The sequence below is a fragment of the Didymosphaeria variabile genome (genome assembly GCF_027946475.1).
Source record: "Didymosphaeria variabile strain IMI 356815 chromosome Unknown scaffold_8, whole genome shotgun sequence".
NCBI lineage: Eukaryota > Fungi > Ascomycota > Dothideomycetes > Pleosporales > Didymosphaeriaceae > Didymosphaeria > Didymosphaeria variabile.
The window spans coordinates 1,628,635-1,655,972 of NW_026611627.1; the positions used below are offsets into that span (position 1 = coordinate 1,628,635).

The 27,338-nt window shown below is 53.5% G+C and overlaps 11 protein-coding genes across 11 annotated transcripts; 6 read left to right on the forward strand and 5 right to left on the reverse strand.

The window, feature by feature from the left end:
* Positions 1 to 226: 226 nt before the first annotated feature.
* On the reverse strand, positions 227 to 1,134 carry N0V89_010772 (uncharacterized protein; the record flags this gene model as incomplete). The annotated part of the gene is made up of 2 exons (XM_056219513.1): positions 227 to 768; positions 852 to 1,134. The coding sequence occupies 2 exons, from the start codon at positions 1,132 to 1,134 to the stop codon at positions 227 to 229; spliced, it is 825 nt and encodes a 274-aa protein (XP_056066640.1).
* Positions 1,135 to 1,970: 836 nt separating this feature from the next.
* Positions 1,971 to 3,316, reverse strand: N0V89_010773 (uncharacterized protein; the record flags this gene model as incomplete). Its single annotated transcript, XM_056219514.1, has 3 exons — positions 1,971 to 2,337; positions 2,614 to 2,926; positions 2,983 to 3,316. The coding sequence occupies 3 exons, from the start codon at positions 3,314 to 3,316 to the stop codon at positions 1,971 to 1,973; spliced, it is 1,014 nt and encodes a 337-aa protein (XP_056066641.1).
* Positions 3,317 to 4,778: 1,462 nt separating this feature from the next.
* Positions 4,779 to 6,820, reverse strand: N0V89_010774 (uncharacterized protein; the record flags this gene model as incomplete). Its single annotated transcript, XM_056219515.1, has 3 exons — positions 4,779 to 5,027; positions 5,451 to 6,712; positions 6,760 to 6,820. 3 exons carry the CDS (start codon positions 6,818 to 6,820, stop codon positions 4,779 to 4,781), a joined length of 1,572 nt encoding a protein of 523 aa, XP_056066642.1.
* A 998-nt stretch (positions 6,821 to 7,818) lies between these two features.
* Positions 7,819 to 8,991, reverse strand: N0V89_010775 (uncharacterized protein; the record flags this gene model as incomplete). The annotated part of the gene is made up of 1 exon (XM_056219516.1): positions 7,819 to 8,991. One exon carries the CDS (start codon positions 8,989 to 8,991, stop codon positions 7,819 to 7,821), a length of 1,173 nt encoding a protein of 390 aa, XP_056066643.1.
* Positions 8,992 to 9,783: 792 nt separating this feature from the next.
* Positions 9,784 to 10,878, forward strand: N0V89_010776 (uncharacterized protein; the record flags this gene model as incomplete). Its single annotated transcript, XM_056219517.1, has 3 exons — positions 9,784 to 9,877; positions 9,926 to 10,672; positions 10,721 to 10,878. 3 exons carry the CDS (start codon positions 9,784 to 9,786, stop codon positions 10,876 to 10,878), a joined length of 999 nt encoding a protein of 332 aa, XP_056066644.1.
* Positions 10,879 to 11,780: 902 nt separating this feature from the next.
* On the forward strand, positions 11,781 to 13,761 carry N0V89_010777 (uncharacterized protein; the record flags this gene model as incomplete). Its single annotated transcript, XM_056219518.1, has 5 exons — positions 11,781 to 12,206; positions 12,322 to 12,348; positions 12,406 to 12,439; positions 12,507 to 13,555; positions 13,606 to 13,761. 5 exons carry the CDS (start codon positions 11,781 to 11,783, stop codon positions 13,759 to 13,761), a joined length of 1,692 nt encoding a protein of 563 aa, XP_056066645.1.
* A 372-nt stretch (positions 13,762 to 14,133) lies between these two features.
* Positions 14,134 to 17,284, forward strand: N0V89_010778 (uncharacterized protein; the record flags this gene model as incomplete). The annotated part of the gene is made up of 4 exons (XM_056219519.1): positions 14,134 to 14,173; positions 14,989 to 15,961; positions 16,011 to 16,108; positions 16,158 to 17,284. The coding sequence occupies 4 exons, from the start codon at positions 14,134 to 14,136 to the stop codon at positions 17,282 to 17,284; spliced, it is 2,238 nt and encodes a 745-aa protein (XP_056066646.1).
* Positions 17,285 to 18,485: 1,201 nt separating this feature from the next.
* Positions 18,486 to 20,282, forward strand: N0V89_010779 (uncharacterized protein; the record flags this gene model as incomplete). The annotated part of the gene is made up of 1 exon (XM_056219520.1): positions 18,486 to 20,282. One exon carries the CDS (start codon positions 18,486 to 18,488, stop codon positions 20,280 to 20,282), a length of 1,797 nt encoding a protein of 598 aa, XP_056066647.1.
* Positions 20,283 to 20,544: 262 nt separating this feature from the next.
* Positions 20,545 to 21,742, forward strand: N0V89_010780 (uncharacterized protein; the record flags this gene model as incomplete). Its single annotated transcript, XM_056219521.1, has 2 exons — positions 20,545 to 21,102; positions 21,152 to 21,742. 2 exons carry the CDS (start codon positions 20,545 to 20,547, stop codon positions 21,740 to 21,742), a joined length of 1,149 nt encoding a protein of 382 aa, XP_056066648.1.
* A 716-nt stretch (positions 21,743 to 22,458) lies between these two features.
* On the forward strand, positions 22,459 to 23,046 carry N0V89_010781 (uncharacterized protein; the record flags this gene model as incomplete). The annotated part of the gene is made up of 2 exons (XM_056219522.1): positions 22,459 to 22,465; positions 22,616 to 23,046. 2 exons carry the CDS (start codon positions 22,459 to 22,461, stop codon positions 23,044 to 23,046), a joined length of 438 nt encoding a protein of 145 aa, XP_056066649.1.
* Positions 23,047 to 25,853: 2,807 nt separating this feature from the next.
* On the reverse strand, positions 25,854 to 27,123 carry N0V89_010782 (uncharacterized protein; the record flags this gene model as incomplete). The annotated part of the gene is made up of 2 exons (XM_056219523.1): positions 25,854 to 26,983; positions 27,039 to 27,123. The coding sequence occupies 2 exons, from the start codon at positions 27,121 to 27,123 to the stop codon at positions 25,854 to 25,856; spliced, it is 1,215 nt and encodes a 404-aa protein (XP_056066650.1).
* Between the last annotated feature and the right edge of the window lie 215 nt (positions 27,124 to 27,338).

Here is a 27,338-nt window from a genome sequence, read left to right on the forward strand (position 1 = left end):
GGACGGCGAGAACGGGCATGCTTTGGGTGTTTTCGCAGGTCGTGGAAAGCGGGGGTTTTAGAGAGTTCGCCTATGGAGGCTATACTGTCCTTGCTAAATACATCGCTTATATACACCTTGTAAGGGCACATGTTATACATTTCCCACGCATGTCGTTTGCCCGTCTCATCTATAAGTACATATCTCTTAGACCGCGCTACCCGCACATGTAAATCTTCCTCATCCTCTATCGCTTCTTTCCCCTCGCATTGCCCTTCTTTTTCCCACCCGCGGCTGCCGCAGCGGCAGCAGCACCCTTCTTCTTGCCTCCCTCCGCACTGCCCAACGCAGCCTTCTGCCTCAGATACACCCTCACAACGTTCTCCACACTACCCCTGTCATGCTTCTCCTTCCGCATGTACGTCAACCTCGCCCTCCTAGCCTTCCTCTGCGCCCTCTGCACAACCTCGATACCCTCCACCAGCGGCGAGTACACCTTGTACCACATCTCGACACCCACACGAGTCAGTTGGCCGCGCAGCAGGATGGCGGTGTCGATGCCGCGCCGTCGGATGTTGATGCAGACGCCGGCGAAAGGCTCGCCGGTCCGCTGCCGCACGAGCAGGATATCACCAACGCGGGCGCACTCGGGGTTTGTGCGGTCGAAAAGGCGGGTGCGGGCGCCCGTGGAATCGTGCAACGCGAGCTGTGAAGCGGTGGTTGCGGCAACGGGGTCGGGACATGCTTTTTTGATGGCACGCGGTTTCTGGGGCTGCATAGCGAGCTTATCTGAAATAGAATTTAGCTTCGTGGCATCGGAACGTACGAGCGAAGATGCGTGGGCAATGGCTGGCAAAGGGAGGTGCACGTACTGATGCTCGACGTTCTCGTCTTATTTCGGAACCACGACACCTTTCTTGCTTCCCGCTCGGCCTCGACCTGCTTGTACCTCTTCATAGTCCCCATTTGTTGTCTGATCTTCCTGTTGGGCGCTGAGCCGCCGCCTTGCTGGTACAAATGCGGATACAGACTCCTGTGCATCGCATCGGCGAGCTTCGAGCCCTTCAGGGATTTCGCGGCAGTTGTCGGAGGTTTCGAGGATAGGAGAACGGCGCGCGACGCGCCCGTCCTTGCGGACGCTAATGCCGTCGCCATTGTGAGTGTGGAGAGACGTTGGTGCGCGTTGGACGCTGGCGTCGTGAAGTGCTGGGGATGTTCCGAAAATCACTTGCACGGGATTACTAAGCGGTCGATCACTCCAAAAGGTGCATGTAGTGTTGCCGCACACCGTCCAGTGTAAATCCTCTGTATACAATCTTTGGTACAACTACCGCTGGTGTTCTCCGTCATGGAAACTTGAATGAGACGCTAGGTCTCATGAGATTTGAGCTCCGTATTGCTCATCCTGCGAGGTTGACTATCGCCACTCGCCTACCTACAGGTACTGCGACCATTCCTAAGTATGCCGCGTCACACGCATGCTTTGCCCGCAAACTTCAGTAATGTAAATTGATTTTGAATTTTTTTTGTTCATGTTGCCTTTCAAAGATGTACAGCACAGGTAGCCACCTCAGCTGCCTGCAAGCGCAGAGTAAAATTATCCCTATCACGTACCCAAAACTTTTCGAATGCCGCAGTCGCCAGCCCACGCCATTGTTTCCATGCCCAAACGCCATGCTTGGACGCAAAAGGGGCTCAAAGGGAAGAGAATACCCAGGAAGAAAAATCCGGATCATGCCATGCGCACACCGCACGTTCGCTACATGTGTGGAAATCCGAGAGGAAGGTTCATCAAAGTGCCGCCCACGTAAGACGATGAGGTTTTAGATGCTTTGCCGTCGATTCCGATAGGTAGTCGGACAGGGAGGGCCAAAGTGGTCAAAAAAATCGGACGAGATGCTGTTAGAGCCGCGCCTGATTGAGCTGCTCAATCAAACCCACAACGCCATTGAAATGCGGAAAGATCTCGCCCTGCGACAACACGCACCACGTTAGCAGTTGACTTGGAAATCGAGATCAACTTCGCGGCGAGGTGTCTCTACCTCCTCCATCCAGGTTAGGCCGTTCGCAGCCTCTTCCACCGGGAACACTTCTTGCGCGTACTCCTCCATGCCGCGATTGCCTTCCCACAGCTCGAGCGCGACACTGGGGCAGTCTTTCTCAAGATCAGGGCCGAAATAAGGCGCTGCGCTTTCTGCCAGGGTCGACTCGAGGGCGGACAAGTGCTCGCGATACCCGACGGGAGTAGGGCAATGAATCACAATAGGGCCTCGCTTGTACTGGACGGGTCGTCTCAGACCGCGACTGAAGGCCCTGCAGACTTCGGCGGGCGTCAAGACTTCGAAAGCTAGCGGAATGCTAAATTTATCGTTAGCATGCAGTCACGTAATGCAGCACTGGCTTGCATGACAACCTGCGTGATGAGTCGGGGGATCGGGAAAGGGTTGACGGTGTTGAAGCGAGGCGGGTCCAGCCACCACATCATGCTGCAGCGTCTTGGCAAATCTCTGGTTACCTGTGGTCTGCCTAAATAGGCAATGCGCAGACACACCGTACTTGAATCATTTGCTATGCTCTGAGCGTGGGCTGGACCGCCCCAAGTGGGGAGCAGCATGCATTGCGGAAAACACTTACCGTTTACCATTCCACTTGCGCGGCCCTTCTTTGAACAGTTGGTAGATGGCAGGGCCAATGTCATGCTCCGAGTCAAGCCACGGAAGCTTCTGGTCGGGATGGAAAGGTGCTCGCCATACGAAGCTACCGTCGTTCTGATGCTCCATGCGGAAGAGGGGAAAGTCAAGGCCGGTGAAGTTGTTGTGGTAGATGCCGCAATACACAAACGTTGCTGGTAGGCCAATCTGGCGAATGTACTGCTCAACGGTGAATTTCGGTGCCCACAGCGGAAGGGCTCTCCAGTTTTTGCCAAAGACGGAATGGTCGGGCATACCTGGCATGATGGTTTAGATTTTGCCGGAGTAGATCAGTATAGTAGCAAATACGTACTGCTGTAGATGTAGTGCTGGATGCCGGCCTTTTTGGCGGCGTCGGCACAAGCTCTGCCGATGGCAACCTCGTCTCCCCAATGCGTCGTGTTGATAAAGGCACACTGCGCGCTCTTGAAGAGATCGTCGAGAAACTTGCGATCCTCGAGGCGGCCGACGTAGACGGTGACATTGGGCAATTGCGATATCTCTTCAGCGACGAGCCCGTTGAGTTCTTTCATTTGCGCCCGTACTTGCCATCCCAGGGCCGAAGCCACGCGGATGAAGCTGGCCGACTGGCGGCCATTGCTGTTGATGGTGACCACCGTCCGCTGCATGCGTGGCTCCAGAAGCATTGGGAGAGGAAGAGGAAAAGGTGGCCGCGAGCACTACTAGAGGTAGTTGTTGGGACGGCGCATCCAGTGTCAGAGTGATGTGAGCGAGGGCGCGGCAAGGAGCTGATATAGCAGCAAACCGCAGACCCGTGCCTCTGGAACGGCGACGGCGGCAGACGCTTAGTGGTGGGCAGGTCGCAGTGATAGATTGGTGGTGTAGCCTGGGGTGACTCTGCTGAGATGCCGCAATCGGGCGCGGCCAACAGGGTCTCGCACGTGCCCGGGTCGCACAAAGGACGCGATATTTGGGAAGAATGCCTGAAAGATAGCCGGGAGCCGCACGCGAAGTTCCTGAGCAAGTGATGTGGTACGCAAGGTATGCAGGGCGGCGCTAGGGGGGTTGAGTATCTAGAGGCCGCTTAGGTGCGCTGCAACTTGTCGAGACACACGGGTTGCACACCACGTCGACGGCCACGACGGCGGCGGAGAAGCAGGAGAAAAGCAGGCCCCCGTCGGCGCTGCCTGGCACTTGCTGTAACACGATGCTCTCGTCATGGCGGCAACAGACGGTGCAGAGGAAAATTAGGTAATAGCACGCTGGTCGAGCGAATAGCAGTGCGGCCCGACCAGAACGTGCGGTTAGGAGGACATTTGGGACTGCGTACTCAAAACCAGAGTGCAATTTGCTCATACCGACACTCGCGCCATCCTTGCTGCGGGGATCGCTGGCGCAGAGACCGCCGCCGAGTGGGCCTCGCAGTGCTGGCGCGCTACGGCTGCGATGCCGTCGTCGTGGGCCTGTGGTGTGTAGAGAAAAGCCCCTAGTGCCACCCAGCGCTGCTCTCCGTTGCAGTCGAAGAGAGGGCAGCTGCTGGCCGGCGGGGCTGCAAGGAGCTGTGCGGGGAACAGACAACGTAGACTGAACGCTGAACCGTCTAGACATCACCGTGGACCGTCGTCGAAGCACCTGAGCATGATACATGTGCGTCATGCTTGGCTATCAGATACTGTTAGTAAAACGAAACACGTCCATGACTAGCGACAACTGCCCTCCTCGCGGACCCTGGTCATCAAATCACAACTTCCGCCCTCTACACACAGCATGGCATCCGCCGTACGAGCCCTCTCATATACACAGTACTCGTCCACTCCACTCACTCCACCAGAGAGGCCCGACGTGTTCCCCGCAACTCGGGGGCCCAGCACGCTCGGGCCAAGCCGAATTGATGTCCAGATAGCAGATCCTATCGAGCCTCCGGTTGCAGTCGCGCAGCCCACGACCCAGATAGCAGGACCAGGAACGTGTCGGGGCCGGAGTCCAGCGCCGGGCCTATCGACAAAGCCATGCGCGTGCATGGCGACCTTTGCTCGGCCCTCCCCAAAGACAGCGACGACGTCGTCGTCATGGTCCTCCTGCAGCCCGGTGGCCGCACGTATGACCATAATTACCCGTCGTTCCAGCGAATCCATCAGGTAGTCGCCGTCAGCCAATCACAGACTCCCATATGCTGGCGTTGCCGTCGCCCTCCGCCATGTGCAGCTGCGCTTGTGGCACCTCGTCTGTGTGCAGGTGCGATCCAGCTCTCTTGAGTACCTCCACATGATCCTTCAACCCCGCAGCCGCCGCGAGATAGAGAGGAGTGTGCCCGCTGCGATTGCGCAGGTGTACCGAGGCGCCCTGCTGGAGGAAGTCGCGCAGGATCTCCACGTTGGGCCCAGTGGCTGCAAGGTGCTACAATCGCGTCAGCGCTGCATGCAGAAACGCAATCTTGCATGACCGGCCAAAACTTCATCCGCACCGTGCTGATGGTGCGTGCCAGAGATAAGGGCCTACTTGGCAGCGTCCCTCTGTCTTACCCCAGGGGGTACAATACGATTGACTAGTGCTAGCATGGCGCCGGACTATCGGAATCTTGGTCGTTGATTCCCCGTGTCGTATGTCCTGGGGTAACAGATAAGTGCATCAAAACGGTGGCTATCCCATTGCCCCCGATAACGGCTCATTCGGCACACATGCCAGCCATGGTAGCAGCTCTCAGACCGACATTTTCGATGCAAGGTTCGTACCACCAGGGACGTAGATAACGACCGTTGCCTCGAGAGACGACTGCCGAATCGGGATTCTCTCTCAGATAACGATGAAAACTTGACTTACCACAGGCGTGTTGAGATTGTAATCGGCATCGTTGAGCAGCCAACGAGGCTCGCCGCGAATAATATCCCTCGTATCTTGGAAATTGCCTTTCTGGATTGCATATCCGAGCGCAGCCAGGCTGGACAGCTCTGGAGTAAGCGTTCCACTTGTTTTCGGGTGCTCGAAGTGTGTACGTGTCATTTCTGTCAGCTCACCGCGAATGGAGACGGACATTTTCTTTGCAACCTCCTCAGCTGTTGCGCCCGGTAGCGCCAGCAGGTATGCCAGCTTTGTGAGGGCGGCTTCAGACGTCATGTCCATGCCGAAGACTACGCCAACTCGGCCCAAGAAGGTCGCAGGTGCGTAGAGCGGGCTCACGCTACCGCTCAAGCACTGCGTTACGTTGACAATGACGATTCCTCTCTTTACTGCATCGGCCAGGGTACGTGTCATTGGGCTGTCGGGGCCACCTGGAGTGTTTCCAGCTCCGAATGTTTCCAGCACGAGGCCTTTGAGGCCCTCTAAGTGCAGTACTGCGTCTACCATTTCGGGTTTCATGCCCGGGAAGATACGGAGACAGGCTACGTGTGTCGTGTCGAGCTGGGTCTGGATGGAGAACGGCGACATGCTCGTAGATCGATGCACATTGCCCCACGACACGTTAGTCCTGAGCGAGGTAATGGTCGCCAAAGGTGGGAGGTTGGGACTACCGAAGGCGTTGAAGTCGTCTGCTGAGACCTTGGTGGTCCGGTTGCCGCGAAAGAGCTTGAAGTTGAAGAACAGGCAGACCTCAGGTATCATGAAATGACCCGCTATGATCAGAGCGCCCAGTAGATTGTCCTCAGCATCGGTCTGTAGTTGCATCATCGGCGCCTGCGATCCGGTGAGAATGACAGGTTTGCCCAAATTGTGCATCATGAAGCTCAACGCAGAACTTGTGTACGCCAAAGAATCAGTGCCATGGAGAATCACGAATCCATCGAACAGTTGGTAATTCCGGTAAATCGTCTTTGCGATCTGATCCCAGCCTTCAGCATTGATAGAGCTGCTGTCGAGCAATGTGTCGAACTCGAGCACAGAGTACCTAACTCGACGTTCGTAGGCGCTGGTTGGTGTTCTTAAACTTTGAACAGCCCTCCGCGTGCCCTTGTCGTCGGTCACGATCTCCAGCGGCTCCGGGTAAGACCCATCATTGAAGACTGGCCGAGGAGCAAGTCCATTTTTTAAGAAACCTCTTGCAGGCACCAGACCGTCTGCTGATTTGCGCATACATATCGTTCCACCTGGAAAATGTTAGTAAAGCTCCGCTATGGGAACGATTCATGCAGACCTGTGATGACAATGAGCACACGCGACTCCGGGAGCTGAAGCTCCGGATATGTGTCGTCCATTTCCCCAGGAAGACGCGTGTGTTATGCCTGCTTCTGAGATCGCAACAATGCTGTGGTAGTGCGTGGGAAGCGGTTTGGTGAGCGATGTTTATCCTGGGTTCCGGATAGTCGCGCTTTCCTGTTCCGTCACTATGCTACAAAGACGCGTCCAATTCAAAGCATCTCTTCCCCAGCTTCTCACAAAAATAAAATGATGAATTTCTGCCCGAGAATCAAGATCAGCTCTCTGTGCCCAACTCCGCTTCACGATGCGACCAAGCTGCAAAATTCCCATTAGCGCGCTTTCCCCTTCCCATCCATCCATCGACGCAACAAGCATCGGCCCGGACCACGCCAACTCGAACCTTGGAAGCGCCAGCCCTAAGCTCCACTTTTATCGAGTTCTGATTACCCCTACAAAACTCGACTCTGCAGTATGTATTACCCCTTCAAAACTGAAAATTTGCAGTTCGCGACATGGCGACTGTGGGGGTTGCGAGGGGGCGATCGTAAGATGAAGGGTAGCGTCGGCTTTGAAAGCCGCGTAGGTCACTGGGATGGAGGAATTTTCCTTGAGAGGAGGTTCCAGGATTCAAGGGTGCGCACGTGTTGGATTGGTTTGGTGGGGAAGCATGGCTGTGGGAGTTTACACAGTATGAGTTTAGAAAACATGCCTCGTTGGGTATCTTGCTCTGCTCCAGTCTATATGCTATAACAGATTATGACTGTGGAGCAACTATGGGCTCTGCAATGCGTGGCAATATTGATCACTGGAGGACTAGTAAGACATCTCCGCCGAATTCCTTGAAGACCCTGAACAAAATATAGCACCCGGTCGACCAAATACGCTCGCATGTACGAGCGCGCTCGAACACTGTCTTCACAGCTTCTGCGCAAGTACGCTCCCATGTACAATCTTGTAACTAAATGCTCGCCGCCCATGCGCGGCGTGTAGGCGACTGATCAGCCGCGTGCTTCAGTTGCAATCCGATCGCTGATAAGCTGCCCTGTATTGCTCCTCAATTCTTCATGCCCGCCTTCCTCGCCTCGCTGGCGCGGAATTCCTCAAGCTCTCCGATCTGGTCCCGATTCTCTGCAATCCATGCCAGAAGGTCCGGTATAGCGTCATCGGGAACGTGTTCGGACCACTTCAGTTTCATGCTCGTCGCAATCGGCCGCTCAGTGATATATGGGCGGCCATTTATGAAAGCCACCCACCTCTTCAGGCCTTTCAAGATGGTTCCGCGAGCTGCATTTTGCGACGGGATTGAATTGTTGATCTGTAGCCACAGTGCTTCTTCGACGCCCTTCGTTCTGTGCTCCAGGATGATTGCATTGTACTCCTCATGCTTGTCGAACATGCGCAAGGCCTCTTGCAGTACGTCTTGTCGAGATGGGATAGCCTTCTCTGCGTCAGGGTCGCTGTTCTCTGTCTGAGTGTGCGAAATCGTGCCTTTGCCACAGGAAGGCATATACTCATGTACGAAACGTCGGAACATCGGGCGCTTATTCAATCGTGTTCGGTCGTTTGAGGTTTCGTCGCGGTCCTCGTAGACTTTCCAGTAGAAGTATCGGCCATTAGTCGCCCAGTCGAACATCTCGGCCTCGCTGTCAAAACCTTGATGGTACTTGGCCTTATCGTATCCATAAAATTCCATCGCCTGATTCGGATCTCGCGTGAGGAAAAGCATGCTCTTCTTCCTGTTGTACGGTTCCACCTCTTCCACACGAACGTGCATACCTTTGTCAGTGCATGTTATACCAAGAGACCGATGAACGACTCCGACGATCTGCAGAAGATCCGAATCGCTCTTCATGAAGTTCGTCCATTCGAAGAGTTCCGCGCCGATTCCTGGAGACAGTTCAACGTCCACCTGCACATAGGCATTTGTTATTGAGGGGTGCTTAATCCCAAAATGATGAGGGGACACAAAGAGCTCAGCGCCGAGTACTTCTTTCACGCTAATCCAAATGTTGCTATCGGTCTTCGGATCACGTATGCCTTCTACAAGGAAGTCAATGTCGCCGAAATCGATTTTTTCAGGAGCATCTCGAGGTATTGTGACATGATGGAACAGTGTCTCCAACTTCAACTTGACGTCCGCGGCTACTTGCTGGTAGGTATCTGGTGACAGCCGCGGAATATCGATGGGTTTGTCTGCGACGATATGTGCAAAAGCCTGACCGCCCATGCTGGTAGATGGGCGGGGAACTTTCTTGAGTATGTGAGTGCGAAGATATTGCCGACAGCACAAAACCCTTATGCGGTGTTGTACAGCATGAATTCAGGCCCTAGCTTTTGACAAGGCGTCGTAAAAGTTGAAATGATCTCGAGGTGCTTGTGGCGGTGCAGGCAGCGACGTTGTTCCTAGGTTCCCAATGAGTCACCCATGGCAGGTTGACCAGATAGCCTGAGTAGTCACGGGTAAGAGCAGGCAAACACAAGTAGTTGAGGAACAGGTTACACTCCGAAATTTTGATACCACCGTGGACGAAGTTCCAGGTGGTCGCATCGGCGATGCTATCCCAGGACACTCGAGCTGTCACGTCGCACCTGCCCAAGCCACCCCGGCAGCCTTGGGAAGGAGTGAGCACACTGCCACCCTGAGATTGATCTAAGCAATGGCCTGCTGAAGCGCTTCTATGGGCGAGCAATGATGGAAGTGCGCCCTTTCGAGGACTGCTTTGTGACCTAGGAAAGCTCCATATCTCCGCGTTAAGTGGGGTATCACCGCGGGTCTGTGCGCCAAGAAGGAAGGAGCTTGGGCCAAGGTGCCACATTTTTTTGGGTTGGGTAATTCCAGTTCTGAACAACAGAAATTGCGCCTTCGAACATAGTCAACGCAATAATTACTCCTTGGGCCTATAATACTCTGAGATTGGTGAGCTTATCGTGAGATTACTCTTGAGTTGTCACATGTGCTAATATGCTTTGTCTCACAGATAGTTTTAGCAGCCAACAGATCTTACTGCGCAACCGCACGATGGTCGAAAATATTGACCCAGAAGAGGTGCTCGCACGTTTCGAAGAGCTTAGCGTTCTCGAGGCAGATTTTGATGATGTTGAATTAGAGCTTAGTAGGTTTACTATTGCGCCTCGATTTGCGCTCTTACTAATTGTCGCAGTCCGAAAGTCAGATGCGCTGAACGCGCCCCTGTGGAAGAAGCGCGCAGAAGTGATCGCTAAGATCCCGCACTTCTGGACTCTCGTCTTCGAGCAGGCTCCACCAGAGCTCGATTCCTTCATCTTGCCCTCGGACGCACAGATTTTCGCCGAATGCTTCGAAACCTTGGAGGTTACCCGCTTCGAAATCGACGACCCCAAGGGCTCGCCGCGCAGTGTATCGCTCAAATTTGGGTTCGGCGACAACGAATACTTCGAGGACAAAGTGTTGGAGAAGAAGTTCTGGTTCCGTAAGTCGCGAGACTGGGAAGGCCTCGTATCTGAGCCGGTAAAGATCAACTGGAAGAAAGGCCAGGACCCCACAGGAGGTCTCACAGATGCAGCCATCAAGCTTGCTGAGGCAAGGAAGAAGGCTAATGCTGCAAGCAACAAGGCGAAGGAGTCCGAGTTGCCCGAGTACAAGAAGCTAGTCGCGATGATCGAGGAGAGCACTGAGGCTTCACCAAGCTTCTTCGCGTGGTTCGCGTTTGTCTCCGACTACCGGTGGGTAAGCGCGGAAGAAAGTGAGCAGGCCGCGAAAGAGGATGCTGAGCGGCTGGAGAAGCTAAAGCGCGGCGAAAAGGTCGAGGAACCGGAAGATGAAGAGGATGACGCGACCGACTACCAGGAGACTGAGGTCTTCCCCCAGGGTGGCGAGATTGCAACCCTCATTGCAGAAGACTTATGGCCATCCGCCATCAAGTACTACAGTATGTGACTCTTTCGAAAACAAACCCCTCGATGCTGATGATGGTCAGAGCAATCCCACGAACAGGATGGAGATGATCTTTCCGAGATCGACGTCGAAGATATGGACGAAGACGAAGACGAGTCTGGCGACGAGATCGACATCCGCGGCCTGGTAGGCAAAGGCCGAACTGGCTCGCCTCCAGCCAAGAAACAACGAAAGGCATAGACTCGACGGCGCTACCCAGTTTTCAGACGAAGATATTACGAATTATTTGCGCGAACGAGCTCTCCCCGCTAGGTCAGCGGATGTTCAAACTCATGGTCTCTTTAATACACTTTCGGGGCAAAATCAGTAGCTCCGCGGTGACGACCTATGTGTTTTACGATCTAATTGCATATCAACAATTGCCCTTCTCAGGACCAAATCGTATACCATAACGATTGTAGCATGAATGTCCGACGAGGACGGCTACTAAAATGAATGTCACATGTTTTCAAACAGATGATGTCTGTTCCCGATCTCCATACTTTTTCTTCTCGAACTTAAGCTTCTTTCGAACAAACCGTGCCTTCCAGTACCTCGGAAACAGGTCCGCCCATGCGGACCCAAGCTTCTAGTGCGAAGTACCCCACTGCTACTGAAGTCTTCCAGAATACTGCCTTCCACCAATTAGACGACTTCTCTCCTCACCCTAACCGGTTTCAACACGGACTCAACTGCCGCGTTCTCCGTTTGTCAACGTTTACATCCTCATCTTCAACACTTGGGATTTCTCGACAAGGCGTGAATCCGTTCTTCCGCTCAGTACGAAATAGAAGAACAACCTAGTCCACCTCTCTAGGCCTATGGCAACCCTGGTTTAATCATTACCTTGCATACTTCCGAGCCGCGATATCTGCTACGCAGCATCATAAGAGGGGTTGACGCGACTTGAGTGCATGCCCAATTACGCAAAGCCAGGCTCATATGTACCCATGCAGGCGTACGATGGCGGCTCAGCAACGTTCGTCGGTGGCTGGAGCTACAGCTTCGGAGCTACCCTGGGCTCATAAGTACATCCTCTTTCGTACCTGTCTTATTCCATTGCGCAGTCGCACCCTCCGCCATCGATGACGCTAGCTCGAAATATGGTTCACCTTATCTCTCATCTTTCTTTGTTTTGCTCCTTTATTTCTCTGGTCTCTGCTCAAACCGCCAATGGCTCGTCTCCTACATTCACGCTACCTTCCGGATATCGCACTGCAAGCTTCAATGCCTCGGCACAGCCAACCGCATTTAATCGCACTGACTTCTCTGAGAATGCGCTGAACGAGCTTTGGAATTTGGTCGGACCTGTTGCGACAGGCCCGGTGACTACAACGGTTGAACCGTCTCCAGAGCCGACTGCATACCCACAACCTGACGCCGACCGTTTCCACGCTCTTGTTGGGTCGAATTACCCGGAGCTCGATCATTTGAAGCTGCCACAGGGATTCAAGTGGGGTGTCAGTAGTAGTTCGTACCAGATTGAGGGTGCGGCGAAAGATGAGGGCAAAGGACCGAGTATCTGGGATGTGAGTGTTTGGATAATTCCTATACATCCGAGACCAAGAAGACTAGCAAGGAGAATCCTTGAGCGTTTGACATGAAGCTGTGCACTTGAGATAGAGACTAACATCATACCTCCAGCTGCTGGCCCACAGGGTGCCAAATCAGGTATTAGACAATTCCACGGGAGATGTTGTTGCTAGCCATTACTGGCTGTACAAACAGGACTTGGCGAGACTGAAGGGTTTGGGTATGCCTGGTATGCTTCCACTGCACTCCGAAGACTGGTTGCGTACATTTGGAGCTACCAGCTGAAAATTCTATAGCATTCAGTCCTAGCTTCTCGTGGCCGCGAATCTTCCCCTTCGGCCACGGTCCGGTCAACGAAGCTGCGGTGAAACACTATGACGATGTCATTTCCGAGTTTGTAGCCACCGGCATACGTCCCGCAGTGACACTATTCCATTGGGACACTCCGCTTGCTCTCTTTGCCGAATACGGAGGCTGGACAGATCGTCGTGTCGTTGACCACTTCTTCAATTACGCCAAATTTGTCATCTCCCGCTATGACGCGTACGTGGACGAGTGGTTCACAATCAACGAGCCGCAGTACTGCAACTGGCAATACTCATACTACCCTGCCGGAGAGTACTATCCTGCACCCAACGGAGTCACCGGCGGCGACAAGGCTCGTTACCTATGTGGACACTATTCCCTCCTCGCCCACGCCAAGGTGGCGAAATGGTATCACAATGAGTTCAAAGGCCGCGGACGCATTACTTTCAAGAATTCTGGAAACTATTTTGAAGCGAACAGCACTAGCTCTGGAGATGATGAGGCAGCCCAACGCAACTACGACTTCTCGATTGGGTGGTTCGGCGGTCCTTGGACGGATGGTGACTACCCGGAGACGCTGAGGGATACGCTGGGTGATTTACTTCCTGAGCTATCACAAGACGAGAAGGATCTTATCAAAGGATCCTGCGACTTCTTCGCCATCGATGCGTATTCCTCCTTCATGGCCTACGAAATCACCGGCGGCGTCGAAGCCTGCGCGTCGAACCGTTCCCACCCAGGATTCCCAGAGTGCGCAGGCTCCAGCTCCATCTCCCCTATCGGCTTCCCGCTGGGTCCAGCCGCAGACCCCACAATGAACTGGCTATACTCAGCGCCATCAGGAATCCGCAAATACCTCAAGCATATCACCACCAAGCTCTTCCCCTCGATCCCCGACATTGTGGTCACTGAGTTCGGCTTCAGTGAGCCTTTTGAGGGGCAGTGGACTACTCTTGCCCCGGCACTTTGGGATCTGAGGAGGGCGGATTACTTCCAGCATTACCTGGATCAGCTTTTGTTGTGTATTCATGAGGATAAGGTGGGGAAATGTCCGCTCATTACCTGTTGAAGTGTGCTGATGAAGCTTAGGTGAACGTGACGGGTGCTTGGGGATGGGCCATCTTCGACAACTTTGAGTGGGGACAGGGCAGCCAAGTGAGGTTTGGGCTGCAGTATGTCAACTACACGAGCTTGGAGCGAACACCTAAGGCATCCATGTTCCAATTCCTCAACTGGTTCAAGTAAGTGCGCCCCACGGTATGCTTGACATACGTACAGATAGTGCATGTTCGAGCAAGAGCACGGCTAATACATGCAGGCAACACGAAGCCGACGCAGGCAACAACGCCACGATGAGGTTCTAGGTAAGGTAATGACGAATTGGACGTTTCTAGAACCACAAGTACCTGACCCAATGAGCAAACATCACGTCCCTGAATTGCACGTACATTCTTTTGTCCATCCACGTGCCACCACAGCTACTTGGGTACACTACATAGGCGAGCACTCAAAGCTAGCTCTGTCGGATCCAGACAATGTTGTGAGGGCCCAAGCAAGATTTACCCATCCTGCAAGGGTACCAGCTACCACCTTTCATCTGAGGTTGGACCGGCTATCATGGCATTGGTTGGACCGGTCAAACGACAGCGCTTCCAAGGTTCGCCCTGTTTCATGTGACGTGTGCAAGGGCGATTTTGATTGGCCGGTCCCAAGAACAAGCAGACGGATTTCACAATGCAACAGCAAGAAAGCACACAATGCTGTGTTTGCATTTGGCAATGGTCCAGCGGCGGCTGGGGCGGGGCAATGTGTGGGTTAGTGTGTTTCTTATCGCGGCGATTGCAGAGGAAGCTCCCGCGTGACAAGGGTTGGACCGAAGCTCCAGCCGCGCATGTCTTGTACCTCGAGCAGCGCGCACCTGGGCATCTCGCATGGTATACTTCGTTGAATGTAGCTGGATACCGTAGCTCGTACACCTGGCTCCACAGGCTATCGCCCCCTGTGCTGTGGATGTTGTGATTTGGTATGTGACGGGGCGGCTTGGAGGACCGGAACAAGGTTAATGGTAGCGTAGTCCAGCATCTCGCCGCTTGTGCCTGTGAGCACCTCGAGCTATTCGACACCGACACTCGCAGCTACACCTTGCACCACTTGCCGCCCGCTATCATTCATACTCCTACCGGGGTGTACATCGCTCCCGGAGGGTACAACGGCCCGCGAATCAGGCATCCGCTTGGCTGACAGCTCGCCTCATCACGTCCGCTGGTGACATCGTCAAGTGCTCACCACCACGGAGCTTGCCCGCCACCGCCCGTTACTTCCACACGCCCGCCCGCGACTCCCCCCGAACCGCGTGAGCTTGACGGTGCTTGAGCATCCTATGAGTCCTCCTACGTCCCGACAGCGCGCCATCTGAGGGCACCGCCGCCTCTCTGAACGTGTACTCGCATCATTGCGGGTAACTTTCCCCAGCGTTCGTCCTGGCAGACGAAACCGCCCCAAACGTCCCTTCCCCAAACGCCTCCGACCGCCCAACCATCCCGAACTCCCCAGCTCCTCCTTCCCCAGAACTCTCTGCCCACCATCCCCACGACCAGCGCCAACCCAGCGCTGAACACGATCCGGTAGCTGTCACCACAACCACAACCGCAACCACACGCCCGCTTGCACCCAAACGCAGACGCGGCTCCGAAGAGAGCGACGACCTCTCGGAGACCTCCGACCCTCCTATCGAGCGAGGCCGGTCCTCACGTCCCATCAAGAAACGCAGGCGCAGAACAGACGGGACAATGCGCCTTGACAGCGATGCTTCAAAACGGTCCCACTCTCCCACACAGAGCTACACCAATGGATCCACGCGCTCGCCCGGGCCCAGGTCGACGCTGGGCAAGATCGCCAACGGAGACCCCCACAAGCCCGAGAGCAACGGCTCCTATACAAATGGAAGCTCGGTAGCCAGTGTGAAGGCCCTGTCGCCGTCCTTTTTTGGCCACGATAGGGAAGAGGTCACGCGGATACTCATACAAAGCTTATCAGACTTGGGGTATAGCGACGCTGCCGGAGCTTTGGTGAAAGAGAGTGGATATACTCTGGAAGGCCCCACGGTAGCGGCATTCCGTACTGCTGTTCTCAACGGAGACTGGGCTGAGGCAGAAGAGCTATTATTCGGCACACATTCATATGATAATGGTGGAGGTATCCACCTTGATAATTCGGCAGGATATGGCAAGTCATGGGCGAAGTCGCGGTCAATAGCACAATCACACCGCGCCGAAGGGCTGCCGCTCGCCGAAGGTGCGAATCGGGACGAGATGCTGTTTTGGCTGAAGCAGCAAAAGTATCTTGAGCTCCTTGAAAGAAGAGATCTGGGCAAGGCCCTAATGGTGCTGCGGCAAGAGTTGACACCTCTTCATCAGGACGTTGGTCGGCTGCACATTCTTTCTAGGTACGTTTCTTTCGTTCACATGACACTGCAAACTTTACTAATTGTGCAGTCTTATGATGTGTCCATCTGCGGAAGATCTTAAGCTACAGGCCACTTGGGACGGCGCCGATGGCGAATCACGTACACTCCTACTCTCCGAGCTCTCTAGTAAGCCGCATCAGCCTCCCTACAGTGAAACCGCCACTAACCTTAACAGAATCAATATCACCTAGTGTGATGATTCCGGAGCACCGACTAGTTGGTCTTCTCGACGAAGTCAAGGATGGCTGGATATCGAATTGTCTCTATCACAATACTGCTGACTCTCCATCGCTGTACGTTGACCACAATTGCGATCGCGACGACTTCCCTATGAAACCTGTACTGGAATTGAAGGGTCATCACGATGAAGTGTGGTATCTCAAATACTCGCACGATGGTACTAAGCTGGCATCGACAAGCAAAGACAAGACGATTGTTATCTACGACGCTACGACGTACAAGACTCTGCACCAGTTAGATGAGCATGACTCTGGAGTTACCCATTTAGCGTGGAGTCCTGACGACACGAAGATTATAACATGCTGTGCACAACAGGAGAATTCCGCTCGGATATGGGATGTCAAGACGGGCACGTGCCTGAGATTGATCAGCGATTTCACCTACCCATGCACAACTGCTGCCTGGGCGCCATCTGGCACGCACGTTGTCATTGGTTCACAGGACACCAAATACGGATGCTGCATTTGGGACCTAGATGGTCACCTTGTACACGCTTTCGCCCCACACCACAACGACAGTGTCAGAGTCAACGATCTTGCCATTTCGCCCGACGGTTCGAGACTTGTCGTCCTCCTTGAGAATAAGATCCAAGTATACGACTTCCGGTCACGAGAGAAACTGTGCGAATGGCATTTCGCTGACGTCAAGTTGACGAGCGTTACAATAAGCTCGGACTCAAGACACATGCTCATCTCTATGAACAAGAATAAAATTCGCCTCATAGAGATCGACACTGGGCGGGAGGTACAGGGGTTCGAGGGCCAGATACAAGAGAACTTCATCATCAGGAGCAGTTTCGGTGGCGCAGACGAGAACTTCGTGGTCAGTGGCAGTGAAGGTACGTCGCCCGATGCCGTCAAGTTCCCGAGAGGTAATGGACGAGCTAACAATATTGTAGATGGCAGGGTGTACATCTGGAGAAACAACGCAAATGGGCTACTGGTGGAGGCGCTGGACGCGCACGAGGGATGCGTAAATGCCGTCGCGTGGCACCCTTCGGATCCGAGGTGTTTTGCGAGTGCGGGTGACGACGGGCGGGTCAGGGTATGGAGACCACGGTGATCGATCGAGCGTGAACAGCATGCATATTTGGCGTCGGAGGCATTGGGGAGTTCATGTTTGTCGATTTCGATTTATGCATGGGTACGGAGCTTTCCCATACCATCCTCTCTTTCCTCCGGGGGCTTCACATGATTCATACCACACCATGGTGAGTTTTCTCGGCCATGTTGGCGCAGTGGACTGCTTTCGTGCTTGTTGCGCGCATCCATAGAGAGGTCTGACTGCTGCATGATTGGTCTATTGTTGACAAACGCTAAGAGATGATGGTGTGCGTTTGCTTGAGGGGTATGTATAGGGAACGATGAAATGCATGTGTGTAGGAATAGGCAACACAGGTATAGCGTGCAATCGAACCTCAACTCAATCTTGATACTACCAAAATCCTATACCCGCAAATATGAGTTCATGTCTACAGAGTATACCTTAACTCCAATTCTTTCTCGCCAACGCCTGCGGTACCCTCGACACCGTCTTTACGTATAACCTCGCTGTTTTCAGCTCCCACATCCATCTTCACATTTATCCGCCAGTTGCCCGCCCATACATTTATGTAGAGCACACATGCAGCTGCCATCCCTGTCACGCAGAGCCCTAACCCGACACTGAACCCGGTGCGGCCGGTTAGCACAGTGCAGAAGCTGAGAATGGCAAAGGGAGAGCGACGAGGTGCGCCAAAGTAATCGATTACGCCACTGCGACTAAATATCAAGGAATTGTTCGGACCTGCGCGCCCTTCGCCACGTATCCGATGCCCCCCAGGATTGTGGACTGGTGAATAACCCCGCTCTAGACATCGACCTCATAGAAAAATAAAGTTTCCGAAGGCTCCAAGTCCAAAGACTGTACACTCGGAATCCTTCATGCTTCACTGCAGTATATGTTTAGAGTGTCGTTGATCAAGTGGCCTACACGGCAATTTTCCCCGCAACCCCGCCACCCCGCATTCTCCTCCAGGTCGAGCACTTTGACTTATCCCAGAAGAACAAAATTCTCTTACTTCAGTGTCCAATCCTTACTCTGTTTTCCACTTGTAGGGTCACCACGTATATATGACTAAACTTGTAGAGTCAACGGGCGACACCTTCCAAAAAGAGCCTAGTATACGCTACGATGCCATCCAAGGGGAGACGATCTCCATGTCGGACCGTCTATAACAGCGTCAGTATTCCCTTATTTGCGCGTTTCTGCACCGCTCGTCAACATGCTTCCCCTCGTCGCAATTGTGTTCGGCACTGCTTCCGTGGCCCAAGCAGCGGCAACATCCAAACAGACATTCGAGTATGTGATCGTCGGTGCAGGCCCGGCCGGCCTCGTACTTGCGAATCGACTATCTGCTGACGCCAGCGTCAGCGTCGCTGTAATCGAAGCTGGAGCCGACGAACGATACAACCCTCTTGTGACGGACGTAGAAGGTTTCTTCCTAGGAGTTGGGTCTACGCTTGATTGGGGCTACCCTAGCGCACCCCAGAAATATGCACTCAATCGGAGTCTCACCTACTCGGGAGGAAAGGGCCTAGGTGGGACAACCTTGATCAATGGGATGACCTATCTGCGCGCAGAGCAAGAGCAGGTCGACCAGTGGGAAGCATTCGGCAACGATGGGTGGAATTGGGACAATGTGTTCGAGTACTACCGGTCGCAAGAACGTTTTCAGCCCCCAAATCCGGAGAACGCGGAGAATGGGGCTACGTTCGACGAGGGGTTCCATGACTACGACGGGGCACTTTCAGTGGGCTGGAACAAATACTTCACAAAACAAGGGATATTTGACATCCTTAGGAAAACGAGTGAGAACCTAGGGGTCCGATGGAACAAGGATGCCAATGGTGGAAGGATGGGTGGCTTCTCAACATGGCCATTCACACAGAATTCAACGACGAACACACGCGAGGACGCCGCCAATGCGTTCTACTACCCCATTGCAAAACAGCGCGCGAACTTAAAAGTGTTCCTCAACACCACCGCGACCCGGATTATTTGGACCGAAAGTTCCAGATCCGGGGAAGCAGTCGCAGAAGCGGTCGAGGTCCTCACTTTGAGCAATGCCACCGACAGCCTGTATGCCTCGAAGGAGGTAATTCTCGCCGCTGGCTCGCTTCGCTCACCCGCCCTTTTGGAACTCTCCGGCGTCGGAAATCCGACAATCCTACAAGGGTTAGGCATTGACCCAGTAATTGACCTTCCAGCTGTCGGCGCCAACCTACAAGATCAGCCCAACAGTGCGATATCTTACACCTCCACCACAAACTGGACGGGGTACCCCAGCTTCGTAACCTATCTCACAGCTTCCGATCTTTTTGGTACAGAACTACCCGACATAGTGGCCAAGCTCCGAGCGAATAGCAGCGACTATGCGCGCAAGATCATCGCAGACCTGCCACCTAATGAGAGCACGGTCGAGAGAGAAGGGAAGTTGATTGAACTACAACTCGATCTAGCATGGTCGTCCAATAGCACGGTACCCCTCGTAGAAGTCGTATGGTTCCCCAACGGCAACGCAATCACAGTCGCATTCTGGGCGCTCCTGCCCTTCTCTCGTGGCTCCGTCCACATAACATCAACGTCTCCAACGCGCATACCAAGCATCAACCCGAACTTCCTGCAGCTGCCGATCGATACCATCGTTCAGACGGCGGCCGCCCTGAAGATCCGCGAATATTTCTCTACGGCGCCACTCTCCGAGTACGTCACTGCCGAAGTCGCGCCAGGGACGGATGCGGTTCCTACAAGTGCGGGCTTGAGAGATCCTGCGTGGTACAAATGGATCGCCGGCGCATTCGGGTCGAATTCGCACCCGGTGAGCACGGCGGCTATGAGGAGTAGAGAGCTGGGCGGTGTGGTCGATAGTGAAGGAAAGTTGTATGGTGCGAAGAATGTGCGGGTTGTCGACGCAAGTGTCTTTCCAACTCAGATCAGTGGGCATCTAAGCGCGACTATTTATGCTATTGCTGGAAAGATTGCAGATGGGATAACAAGGGCGAAGGGTCGGGAGCTCTGAACTGTATTTTAGTTTTCGATTCGTGAACTTGACTTATTTCTTACGGAATGCTCAACACACGAAGCCGGATACGTTGTTGCGCAAACAAACAGTGAGCGTCTCGGAGAGCTGCTGTTGCACTTACCCCACCCTTTCTGAAGGAGCTTTCCATATCGGGAAAGCGTACTAGACTTAAACTCCATGTTATCTTCAGTCCTCCTCCTGCCAACACAAACCCCTCCCACAACATCGACCGAAAGAACGGCAGGTTTTTAAATTCACTATGGCCACAGCTACCATTCAATCCATTGCGGCTGATTCAGTCACCAAGCAAGAAGCCCGCTCAACAACATACCTTGCATCCCGTCTGGCAGCTAAAGACACGATAAGCGATGCCGACTTCACAATTCCTGTGATTGACCTTACGCCATCATATTCTCAATCACTCGACGATCGAAAGTCTGTAGCCTTACAGATACGACAAGCGTGCACTACCTCAGGCTTCTTCTACGTCACGCACCACGGCATCCCTTCCAGTACTCTGCAGTCTATCTTACAGCAAGCAGAGCGCTTCTTCAAATTGCCTCCAGCCTCCAAACAAGATCTGCACATCAAACGGAGTAAGTACGGGTATGGGTGGGAGCCCAGCGAATATACCTCGCTTGCCGGCGATTTGGAATCGAAGGAGGGTTTCAATTTTGGGTATGAAGAGGGCTTAGACCGAAGCGGTGGAGATGGAAAATACAGAAATTTAGACGGAAGTGACGAGAAAGCGAACCTTTGGCCGAACGAAGCGGTAATACCGGGATTTTATGAGGGTGTTGGCGAGTATTATGGCGCTGTGGGTCTGCATTGACGGGTTGCTTGCGCTGTCGGCTAATGCGTGTTAGGTACTGAATCTTGCTCGCCATATGTTCAGACTCTTTGCGCTTTCCCTAGACCTACCAGAGAATCACTTTGATTCTATGACCACGCATCCGGGAGGTATCGCACGCTTGCTTTACTACCCTCCACCTAAGAATTCTCAGCCCACCGTGTCAGAGTCAGCTCAGCAGAAGGAACAAATCGGTTTAGGCGCCCATTCCGACTATGAGTGTTTTACACTCTTGCTTTCTTCGACTACGCCTGGTCTCGAGATCCTCAAACCATCTGGTCATTGGCACGTTGCGACACATATCCCCGACGCGTTCATCATCAACGTCGCGGACTTCATGATGCGGTGGACAAATGATGTGTACAAGTCGACCATTCATCGCGTTGTTAATAGAAGCAACCAGGTCAGATATAGCGTACCGTTCTTTTTCTCTGTCAACTATGAGGAGGTCATTGAGACGCTACCGACATGCTTAAAAGACGGAGAGAAGCCAAAATACCGGCCGATCGGAGCAGGAGAATATATTCTCGAGAGACTGAATGCTACGACGAAGGATGGGGCGGGCTTCTATGGAAACGAGGAAGTCTTCGAAAAGGGCGAAGCGTAATAGGGCGAATTTTATCTCGAGCACGTATGGAATGGGTAGGTAGCTCGGAAAACTCAAAGATCAAGTCGGTTGGCGTAGGCTCTTGTTCATGTCTTATGGGGCTCTGCTCAGATGTCGGGCGTATTAGCATTCTCGCGCGTGTGTTCCAGCCCCCCGTCGCAACACCGCTTAGGTCCCAGGCCTCCAATTGACAGCCAACCCGACGAGCTTCGCCCGTCCTGCGCCTCGCTGGGCGTAAATTGGCAAGCATTTATTGGTTAAACATGAAGTTGCAAATGTGCGTCTCAGTTCATACGGACAAATAAAGCGACATTGCGGCACCCAAATTCATGGGCCCTAAAAATACAAGGTCAGCCCTCGCGGAGCTCGCAATCTGGTACTGCTTCTTCTTGTCTTGGAGTCTTCGGTTCGTACAATCAAGATGTCCAATCTGCCCGAGGTTGCGTCGTCACCAACGGGTCTCGAGGTCGATCACTCAGCATCAGCACCAAATCAACACTATCCTGCTCCATATCAGTATGTAGAACAGCATCAAGAGCTGCCTTCAAAAGGCGAATACGCACCAGTGGGTGGTGAGGATCGTAACGTACCACCACCAAGCACACCACTCATATGCGGTGTACGAAGGTCGACATTCTGGCTCGCGATCATTCTCGCTATAGTGGTAGTGGCCGCAGCAGTAGGAGGAGGTGTAGGCGGTTCTATTGCAGTGAGCAATGCGAGGTATGTTTTTGCTATTCGTAACTGTTGCCTTCTATTCCAAGCGCCTAGTAATCTACGTTTCGCAAGCATGGCGTCAAGCGACACGACTAACCTGCCTCAGAGACAGTTCACGATCTACCAGCCAAACATCAGCCAAAGAAACGGTCACAGTAACAGCCACGGCCTGCTCCACTTCCGCGCCTACACCCACATCCACCTCCTCCACCGAACCGCCCTACGTTCCGAAATCCCCTTCTGAAATCCTTCGAATAGACAACACCTGCCCTAGCTCCATCATCTCCTCTTCCGCCTCTGGTAGCTCCACCACCGACAAGTACAATTGCCAGGATGACACCGATTTCGGAAACAACGACATCATGTGGTTCACAGCTTACACGCTGCAGGCCTGCATCGATGCGTGCAGCTCGTACAATGTGGGCAACAAGACGGATACACCATGTAGGGGTGTGGCACTGGCGGAGGACTTGAGCCATCAATATAATGTCAATGGTGGGGCGAATTGTTGGTTAAAGCTAGGCGTGGAGAAGGATGGATTTGCGAAGAGTCCTACTGTTACACTGGCATGGTTGGTGGAAGAGTGAGTAGAGAGACGGGAAGGATTGGGTTCTATTGTTTGGTGATACCACTTGCTTTCTATGTACTTTTTGTTGGCAATAATTATCGAAACGAAAAACTAGACTCTGAAGACGGGGCTGTAGTTCAGTCGACAGGAAAACGAACATATTCAAAGATACACAATGGAATCGAAGATATACATTGTTGAATACACTGCCTCGCCGCAAATCATTTCAAACTCAACTCCGGACAGTTGCCTACGTTCCACTTCTATCGAGTTATGGTTCAAGTTTTAGGCTGCCGCCTAACACCTCCAGTACGCACGGGCACTGTTCAGCCTTCGCCTGATGAATTTCTCCGTTTGATCTGTAAATCTGTCACATCCCAATGCCTACACTCGTGATCATCCATCCAAACGCCCGACGTGGGCCATCTTTGACAACTCTTAGTAATGAGCTTTTGTTGAACATCATCGATTGCCTGGTCCAAGACGAACGCGACACTCATCACGTGGCCCTTGGACCAACGCCGCTGAAGAATTTATCCTTTGTCAGTCGACAGTTCCATTGTCTTTTGCGACCTCTTCTGATGAAGTCTATTGTTCTGATTGAGCCTCCAAAACCCAATTATCAACCGAGCCACTGGGACACAAACCGCGAAGCGATCGCGTGCCTTTCCAAGGATGCCGATCTCTGCAGAAGCATGCAAAAGTTGCGGATAGAACACGCCGACTGGGTACATTTCGATGAGGCAAATGGTAGTTGCGACACGAGGCCTGCAGACGATGTTGTGAGATTCCTTTCCGAAACCACAAGCCTCGAGCATCTACGTCTGCGAGCCTCCGGCCGATGGAGTCAAGTCTTCAAGAACGCGTTCGAAAATTGGACCCTGTCGTCTCCGCTATACTTTAGCAATGTTACCACTTTGGTGATCGAGCAATCGACAGTCTTTCTGCTTCAATACTGCCCTCGTGTTGAGCATCTTGGCCTGCTCAGCCATGCCGACAGCGCTCGTCTCAACACGATCGATCTTGAACGCTATGCAAATTTTGCGCCAAATGTCTCCCATATCGAAGCGAGCGCCCGCTGGTCGGTGGCCGAGATAACGTGCCTAGCACAAGGTTGGCCTAAGCTGCGATATCTTGGCGTCTTCACTATTGTCGAATCAATTCAAGACTCTCTAGAACTGGTTGACCTTTTAGCGGATCTGGGGAAGGCTTTCAAGCACTTAAAAGTACTGAAGCTAGCGGACGTCTGTATAGACAGCTACTGGTCAGGCGGGCGCATACGACTCAGCAATCTTTTCCGGAATACGGAGAACATCCATGCATGCTGGGACCGTCATTCAGATGAGCATACAATGCCATGGGCGACCTTCTTGCGCGAACAGGCGGGCCACAAGCTCATGAAAGATACAATGGAGACGGTGTTTTGTATGCTCAAGGGTTTGGACGAATGTCGGATCGGGGACATGACGGGTGCTCGGAGAGTGTGGGGCGACGAACCTTCGGATTATAGTGAAGAGTGGGTTCATGCTGACGGTGGCGACCATGATGGTCAGCAATGGACTTTGAGGTTCAACTGGCTTGAGTACGACGAGCTCTGCGGACCTTTTGAAGGGGAACGAGGAGGGGATTGGCTGCTGAGGCCTATCTGATGAGAACCTCGACTAAGGTCATCATCGCATAGTAGCTTTAATCCGGGTACCGGTCGTACCTCTTTTCTCAGCAAGAGCGACCAATTCGGCAGTAAGCATGTCCTCATAGCCGGTATAAACACGGTAGTAGCCTTTCGTCACCAGAGCAGCGACATAGCGGTTCGACTCATATGACAGTACATTTGCTCGCCCGAAGTTACAATAAAGCTGCGGCCGGGTGCCGTCGTGTCGAACCTTTCGTTCGTGAGCCGCGAGAAAGGTTTCCAGGTGTAGCCAATCGCTTCGCCCCAGGAAGGTGGATGCCTCGTGCCAGCTTGCATTCTCGTTCAAGCTCAATTGCGGCTCGATGCAATGTACGGGGTTGGCACGAAACCCTTCCTCTCGTCTTGAAGTGGGAAGAGGTCACGCCAGGAGTCAGGCGGTCGAAGCACGACAGGTTCGCGACTGTGATTCTCGTATTACCAAATCATTTTCCGTACCGTGTATGTTTTCAGGCTCTCAATATTTTTCGGGTAATCCACAAAATTATACTGGGGCGGAGACGCAATTCTGCACTGTCGTTCGCTGAGAGGCAGACGCTCGTGTATGTCTGTTATTACGAACTTCAGCTTTGCATGTAGAGTTTGGTGATGCATCAGCAAGTTCAGTCCTGGGCATGAAGGCCAAAGACTTTCAAGTCCACCCATAATCTTGTGGCACACACCGTAACGTAGATTCCTTTAGCAGCATGCTTGTAGTGGTATGAGCGCCGAGTTGCCTGTGCCAATTCCTGAAAGGTTCGAGTTGTCGGGCGCTTAGATAGCACCACTCACACGTCACACTCGCGTCCGCTGCGAGACGCCCACTGTCCCAGCACGCGTCATCCTCACGCATAGCCGCTATTATTGTATCAGCATCAGCATCCACACAACACCAAAACAAATACGCATGTCAACAAACAATCCCTTGAGATTTAAGGAAGTGACTCGCTAAGCAGTAACGCCCAAGTATCAGAACAATAGTACCAGGTATCGTTTAAGAGTCCCAAAGCGCCATGATGTACAACCAAATCAGACCGGACCAGAAGAGTAGAACAAGAGCAGAGGCATTGCAGCATATCCCGTAGTAACGCCAACCATCGCTATCGTCCATCGTAAGAAACATTAGGTAAAGCCCAGACCACGAAGAGAAGGGCTCATCAAGGAGCCTCGCTCGCAACCACTTGCGGTTCTGAGGCAGAAACGGCGGCTTCCTCTTGCGCAACGGGGACGACATTCTCATCCGCATACACGACGACAGCCTCTTCTGCCTTCTCCAAAGGCTCTTGTATGGGGGCTAGCGCAGGCTTCTCTGGCGTCGAACAATTAAACTCGAACTCCTTGCTCAACCCACTTGGCCGCTCAATGCCCGCATCAACAGTGACAAAAGTCTTAGCATCACACCCCTCGGCGTAGAACTCAGCTGCAGGCAAATCTCCCAACGGCTTGCGGTCTTCGTCCATGGCATCCTGCTTGACCTCCCTCAGCCTCGGCATCTTGACACCTGCTCCCGGTACAGCAGCATCCAAGGAGGGGCTGCGAGGTTGACTTTGGGAGAGAGTGAAGTCGGGCGGCGGGATATTCTCCTTCCCACACTCGAGCTCCTCGTTGCGCGCCTTGGTCGCTGCATCATCATCGGATGAGATGTCTAACACGGAAGCGGAGTGCTCCATTAGGTTGGCGGCTTCCTGCTCCGGGGTGTCCTCGTGGATCTCGAAGAACCACGATTTGGGCATCGAGTCGTCGACATGGTTTGATGACTCGACAGGGGGGAAGCCAGAGATAGGCGCTGGAGTGGGAGTGGCGACAGGCTTGGGCGTGTAATTAGGGATGGTTCCGCTGAGAGCGGCGTCGATGGAGAAGGGGAGAGCGGGGCTGCTGTGCGCTGAGAAGGAAGGAGGATCGACGCGGCGGAAAGGCGAGGTTGAAGCGCGGCGTTTGGACAGAGCACCGATGCGCTTGTGCTTGGGCGATCCGCGGCTGTGGCTGATAGGCGTGGAGGTCGTGGTGTTTGGCGACGTGAGAGCTTTGCGCAGAGATGGGATGGAAGGGGAGGCGGTGAAGGGCTCCCTTGTCTTCAGCGGCGACGGCACTAGGGAGAACTTGGAAAGCTTCGAGGATCCATCGGTAGTCCTGGACTTCTTGGTGGGTGAGTTGAGCATGGAGGGGTCGACGTTCTCGGAATCGTTGTCCTCGAAGATGGCCGGGCCGCGGCTACGCTTCCCCGTGGATGCAGTGGGGCTTGGCTTGAGTGGAGACGCAAACTTGGAGTTGGAATCAGGCGTGAAAGCTGGAGGTCACGCGTTTAGCGATCAGGAAGTCGACCGCAGAGGGCGATTGCTTACCATTCTGCCTGTTCTTCGCGCTCTGGAGGGCCTGGAGGCGTGGGGCGCCTAGCTCGGCGAAGGGCTGGCGCGTAAAGAGGGCCATTGCGAGCAGTGTCGATGTCCTTGGGCAGAGCTGCACGAGAACGAAGTGAGTACGTGGCTCCGTCCAGCAAGAGTGCCGTGTATGTGGACGCTGTGTCGAGTAGAGATGGAAGACGCGCGATGGCGGGGCCTGGCGTGGAAGGAACGCGGTGGACCAGTGCAGTCGTCGGAGCAACGCCTCTGTGCTTTCGTCTTCTTCACACGATGAATCGAAGC